At 40.5% G+C, this 6,847-nt stretch overlaps 1 protein-coding gene across 5 annotated transcripts in view; it reads right to left on the reverse strand.

Annotated features, from left to right (window-relative positions):
* pde4d (phosphodiesterase 4D, cAMP-specific) overlaps window positions 1-6,847 on the reverse strand; it is a 129,077-nt gene that overhangs the window by 31,916 nt on the left and 90,314 nt on the right. For 2 of the 5 annotated variants that reach the window (XM_035658506.1, XM_035658503.1), the window contains exon 1: window positions 975-1,373. The exons of the other annotated variants lie outside the window; for them this stretch is intronic. In XM_035658506.1, coding sequence (XP_035514399.1) covers window positions 975-1,057 — 83 coding nt within the window. In that variant the 5' untranslated portion in view covers window positions 1,058-1,373. Of the gene's footprint in view, window positions 1-974; window positions 1,374-6,847 lie in introns of those variants that run through there. 5 annotated transcript variants of the gene reach the window in all.

Below are 6,847 nucleotides of genomic sequence, written 5' to 3' on the forward strand. Positions count from 1 at the left end.
AGGTCTATGTGTTAGCTACGCTATTGCTTTTACACCCTTCCTATGATATTCACTGTTCAGAGAACTACTATCCTCAAAGATTTAATTAATGTCTTTATTTCACACAAGCGTCATTTTGTGCTGGTGAGGTTGTAGAGCAGATAAATAAACTGACAATATGAGAACACTGTGAACCCTGCAGGGAGGTCCGGCAGGGTTCAAACACATGCTGCCGGGCAACCACCAATCCATTTACAGCTCTGCCTCTGTATCGCAATGGAAAAAACTGTGAATATTAACTTCCAGTGCTGAAGCTACGGAGCAGCAATGAGTGCTGACAGGCAAGGACAAGTAGAGACAGGAGGGGGAGGAGACAAGAGGGGGAGGGCGACTTCTGCCCCTGGCGTTGAGCTCAGCATCCTGCATTTATCTGGAGCCATGTGCAGATAGGAGAACGTATGTGAGTGACACAACACAATCCTCAATGAATTATGCCTTTGTGGTTTTACAACCATGTACAGGATTTCACGGGCTCAATAGACAGTGAGTTCTAATGAAGGGACACTGAGGGTAAGACACCAGGGTCATGACAACTACAGCAAGTGTCGTGTCGTTATTGAGTCCCAGTCTGATAAAGCACAAAATAGGCTGGAGTTAAGGACAAACCTAATCTAATCTGACCATAGAACATGTCATGCCTTGCTCAGAAAACCAGGCACAAAAAACAGAAACTGACATATCAGAAGGTTTTTGACGCAAACTCAAGAGGAGGCAGAGAAGTTTTGATTGAGTAGAGGAGCTGTTGAAATATCCACAAACAAAAAGCGCAGAGAACTAACAGGGACAAATGATGAAAAGTAAAGACTTGCTGATTAGGTAGACAAAAAGTATTTCAGGAAGCGATAAACAGGCAGATGGAGAACAATAGAGCAACACACAACAACAGGATTAAAATTAAAATGTTGCCAGCGGGACAAAGTTCCCAGTCTATTTACCATATGCCCTCTGTGTTCTTCAATGAGCTGGTAGATCGCGACCGTGGCTTAAGAATGATACTCATGGTCTTTTTCTTCCACATCCACACACATTACATCTGCAAACACACATGAATAAAGCCACACACACACACACACACACACACGCACACACACACCCTTCTGGGCCACCTGGAGCCCTCTGACCAGCCCTCCTCTGTGGTCTGACCACAGTCTTTGCTCGTCTGAAGTGATCCAGTGAGAGCTTCCTTCCCTCAGCGTTAGTTCAGCGGAGTGGTCAGGTCTGCAGAGCTGCTTGAGACCAAACCTGAGTTGACTCAGATCAAACCCTCCGCCCAAGATTATTCCACACTGCTGCTCCTTCTCCAGCTCCGATCGTTTGACAGTAGGTGGTTCTTTAGCCTGTTCTCCCTCCCTCCCTCCCTCCCTCCCTCTCTCTCCGTCACTCACTTGCACTTATCTTTCTCACCAGATCAGCGTGTGATCTCCCTCTTTCCTAATCCAGCCATGCACTCACTCAGTTACTTTTTCTCACTCTGTTTCTCACTTTTAGGTCCCTGTGTTTTTTTTTCTTCTCCTTTTTGTTCCCTGACTGGTGGAAATAAGATCTCCTCTTCCTCCCACATTATTTTTTTCCCTCCCTCCTTACTTTTGTCTTTCTTCGTTTTCTTTTTACAACTGTCTTTGAGTTACATGACTCTCCTATTCTCTCTCTGATTCTCCGTTTCCCCCGAGCTGCAGCTTGGGTATGTCTGGAGTGGGAGGGGTTGTTTTGGTAGTAGTAATTCCTTGAAGGGCGGGACTTGTATCCCCAAGCAATCCTAACAATCGTCTCAAGTGTCAATCACTCAGCTGCCACAGTAACCTAAAACCAACACCTTAAGCATGCCAATGATCTGGAGAGAGCATACACGCAAAGATAGTGTTGGCTGAGTTTCATCATTCCAATAACAGAAGCAATAAATTGAGAAAATAAGAGATTTACTGAAAAGCTGTTGTTTTTGTGGCAGACAAACAGGGGTTAGGAATGCATTGCCAAATGACAGCATTCTCAGAACTGAGAATACAAGGTGTGGGAGGGAATATATGTGAAAGGAAAAAGAGACTAAATTAATTAACTATCAATTGTAGCAATCTTTTTTATGATTAGACATTACCAATGATTTGTTCTAATGTTTTGCAGATTGGTTTTACTTCCTATTAGTTTCCCACACAAAAAACAACAACACATCAGCCGTGCCTTGCTGGCTATGAAATGGAATCATCAGTGTGTCACTATCTATGAATTAGGTTTAAGTGTGGAGCTCAGATGGCATCGTCTGCTGCCAAAGTTGCAAATATTAGCACTCCACCAGGCGGACAGGTATGCCAGCTGTCTGGATTGTCAATCACACATGAATGAGTAACGTCAAGCAAGCTACTCCACCTTTGTATGCACTAATGGTATACATTCAAGGATTCTGCATCTCCATATCCTGCTGAAAATGATTTCTGAATTGTATGTAGTTCTTTCCTTTGCAGTTATCTACTGTGGACGGGTGGAAAACAAAGCACTAAATCAGTAACGACAGTTAAAAAGTAGGACGCAGCAATTGTTGCGTTCCTAGCTGTAGCTCTAATAAGTAAAAACTTCAAACCAAGAGCAATGTAACCAGAAACAGAAGCATTGGCATACACATTATTCCAGCCCTGAGAATATTTCCTTGTCATCAATAGTGCAACTGGTCATAGAGGCAAGTAACGAGAGAGTAAAATCAGCCAGAGGACGTGAACACAGGTATGCATCCAAAGGAGATGAGAGAAGAATTCATTTCTCATTGCATCCATAGACTGATGATAGTGATAATACATCCACTTCATAGCTACTGACGCTTCAGAGTAATTTACATAGATGTGCTTTTATGTCAGGCACTCCAAGATGGATGTCATATGATAATTTCTTGAATACGCACATGCAGATGAGCTTTCATACAGACACATTCACAAATGACACATGAGCAGATGCATGCTCACTAGCCATATATGCAGAAACCTCCTAACAAATAAGAATGCAACAAGTTATGAATAAATGCTTATATGTATGTAAATACCTATGACCCTGCAATACTAAAGTGCATGAGAAATCAGATTACTGTTTAACCATGTATTGATTTAAAGGATTTCTTCCTTCTATGTTATCATGTGATGATCAGTTTAAAATTTCTTGCCAAAAAAAGGAAAGAACACTAACTGACAACTTTTGTTTTTTATATATTTACAGCTTTTTCATTCCCAACTGTCATCTCTTGGACGGTGCTGCTGATTTGATGCTGAAAGGGTTGGTTTTTCATTGATATAAAGCTAAAAAAGTAAACAGTAAGTCGAATAGGCACATCTAACGCTTTCAAACTAATCCTATTACGACAATCTGCACATTCCATGAGGTCAAGGAAAGAACAACAAAATCTGGTTGTCTTTCCTCGGCCTTGAAACCACATTTCCCAAATGAAAACACAACAGACAACATAATGACAAGAACTATCCAAACAACACACCTCATGTGAGCCTATTGAGTTCAATATTCAAGAAACTGAACACATTTAGGCCACGATATTTTACTTTAAAGGCACAGATGTGTTTACATAGTAGCAAACAGCACTTCTCATGATTTCAGTAACAAACAGAATTTGTTTCTTATGAGTAAGAAACTGGCTCTCCTGAGCATAACTTAAAGTATGAGAGTCACACTATTGGTTCTTGTTTTTCTCTGTCTACCATTCATATAAACACACACACACAATGAGTATTTACTTTTAGGCTACAATGCTGCCATCCTCAGAAGGCAGAGGTGTAATACACAAACAAAAATAATGAACCTAGTTCTGCTCTACAGGGGTTCAATTTGGAGGAAGCAAGAATGTTACTGTTAAGTCAGAATCACATCGTACATACAGCGTGAAATCCATCTTACTTGAGGAGCTCAACAATATCTAACTCCCTGTATGCCATAAAAGATCGATACCTCAGCCTAAAAGAAAATGTATATTTTTCAGTATTTATTTAAAGCAGGTATAACAAAAAGCTGCATGGTACATTAATATCTTTTTAGTTCAGTTTTGTCTGTTTTCAGGTAAAACAGAGGCTGTATTCATGTAATAGTAGGTAACTGCTATTACATAATTGTAGGCTTTATTTATGTTAATAACACATATAGCACTATCTAATAACACCACATAATGAGGGCATAAAACACATTAGGAAATGATTCACTGCAATTCTCAGAGAGACACCACTGCCACCTACTGGTAAAATTAGTCTAATTCTTGTCATAAAAACCAGTTGCATAGATTAAGTGACCGCAGTAATTGACAAAATAATTGATTTTGTCTGAAAAAAGGCCTCTTCCATGAACCAGGTTCAGTATATGGTGCAGATAAACACACTCAGCAAATGCTGATATAAATAGCACTTAACTAAGGAGCAGGCAGTGAGCACAGATGGTGGGTCCACAGTATTGACAAGGCTCTATCCATATCTATATGTCTACAAACGCCACCAGCCATTACCTTTTCTTCATATTCAAATACTATAGATGCACAAACACACATACACAATCAAACTTCATTATTATGCGCACACACACACTACGAGACGCACAAAAAACAAAACAGGGCAAGCGGGTGCAGATGAACATCAGATGATTTTGCGCATTTGGGCTGGGGTCGCTGAGTACATGTTTGTCAGAGTAATGCAGTATAATAATGGGACTAACAAGGTCTTAAAATTTTCTGTGTGAGCTTTAATGGACAGAGAGTGCTCTGATGATTAGCTTACACTCTGCTCTGGTTAGTGAACGTAGCTGTACTCCTGAACACCTTGATGCTTTAGATGATGACCTGCTTATTTATCATTTACCTTGCTCTTAGCTCTGTAAAAGCAGAGTAGCGGCTTCTCATAGAACATGGTAAAACATGTGCATTCACACAATTGCACACACTTCAGGCTGACACTATAGGTTTAGGAGAGTAAACAGCAGAAATACAGCTTCGACAGAGCTCTAACAACACAACCAGCCACCAAGCAACGATCATTTACGCGCTGGGTTGTGAACACACTGCCAGTTCTGCGTTGTCCAGGTGGAGCTATTCATCTGCTAATGTTCTGATAAGAGAGAACACACATGCTTTGTGTACATTCATGCAAGTCATACAAACACATAAATCCACACATGTACATATTACATAGCAACACTTTCCACACAAAGAGCAACAAGAAAGACGGATTTTTAAACTCGACTGAGGTTCAGTTTCACCAAGTTTCCTAAGCTGTCTTTCTACGTCTCAATCCCTAATTTACTCCAACTCAGTGTTTCATGCAAGGTTTGGATGTTAACCATAAAGAAGAAGCAACACAGGCAGAATATTACATTAGCTAACAACATTTATATCTAACTATTTCAAGAATGCATAGTTCCACACAAAAACAAATCCTACAAATGCTCAGCACGAGAGAAAATGTTGGTTAAGGCCTCATCGTCTACAAGCTTTCCCTCTTCCCTCCCACATTTTCAGTCCCAGAGTGGAATCATACCCTCTTCTGCCACGAGGTTTGATGTCGATGGGCTTGTTCGTGGCGTACGGTGAGCCATTGGAGCAGGCGTGGCGGTAGCGGGCTATCCTCTCCAAAGATAGATAATCAGAGTTGACAGGCAAACTCATTTTGGTGGTGCTCTTAACCACTGCCACACACTGCCACACACTCACACACAAACAGCAGCGACACACACACAAACAACACACACACACAGCACACACAACACACAAACAAACACACAAACACACACACACACACAAATGTGTGTCAAGAGAGACAGAAAAAATGAAAGAGAGAGAAAGAGGGAGAATAGATGGAGAGTGTGAGAAGAGGTCTGTGGGAGAAAAGAGGAGAGGGCTCAGCATGGGTGTGACTTAAACAGAAAAAAGATGGAGAGAGAGAGAGAGAGAGATACAGGAGAGGGAGGGGCAATGTGCAGGGGTAGAGCAAACTAATTTCTCTTTTCTCTCAGATAACCATCAACAGTCAGTACTGACAGCTATACACGTAATAATTACATAATCATAGTGTATGTACAATGCCGATCTACTTCAGTCAAAGCTTTGTGATGGACAAGAGTAGTAGGCTGTCAGTGCACAGTCAAGATGAAAACTTAGATGTCAATGACATGGTGGCTATCAGAAGTCCTTATTTAAACTGAAACACACTCCCACTGCAGATAATGCTGGAGTTTTTGATCTTTCATACTGCCTCCTTCTCTATGCATACTGCAAGTAGGTCAAATTTTGCAAGTACCCCAACTCGATATTGTACACTGGCTAGCACAAAGCAAAATTCTATGTTTGGACCTAATATATCTTGGAAAGCTTATCCTTTACTTGACAGGTACAAAAGAGGTTACAGTACAGTGAGGAAGAGCAATGTTATAGCAGGTAACAGCAAATTTTCAAATTTTGTCAGAGGTCTTGGGTGATCCCCAAGGTCCCCACAATATTGAAGCAAAAACAGACTACCAAATAAACCATTCCATACAATTTCTGTTTTTTGTTTTATCTTGTTCTCTATCCATTTTTTAAATGTATGGAGGCTTTTTAAATCATGTGCTATCATCCAAATGTAAAGTAAGGTAAGCTCACACTCTAATCTAACATGAGTAGGGCAAATGAAACATACTGACTTTTAATGTATATTCTCCAAATAAACAAACAAACAGAAAACCCTGAGGAATCAGGAAGTTTGCTTCATGTAGCTAAAATAATTGCATGTCAAACTAATTGCTGTTTAGCACAAAAGTGAAGAGTGGGATACAGGATATCAGATAACATAAGATATTCCTTTAA

This window comes from Morone saxatilis, unplaced genomic scaffold, assembly GCF_004916995.1.
Source record: "Morone saxatilis isolate NCDOM2014 unplaced genomic scaffold, NCSU_SB_2.0 Contig16, whole genome shotgun sequence".
Lineage (NCBI taxonomy): Eukaryota > Metazoa > Chordata > Actinopteri > Moronidae > Morone > Morone saxatilis.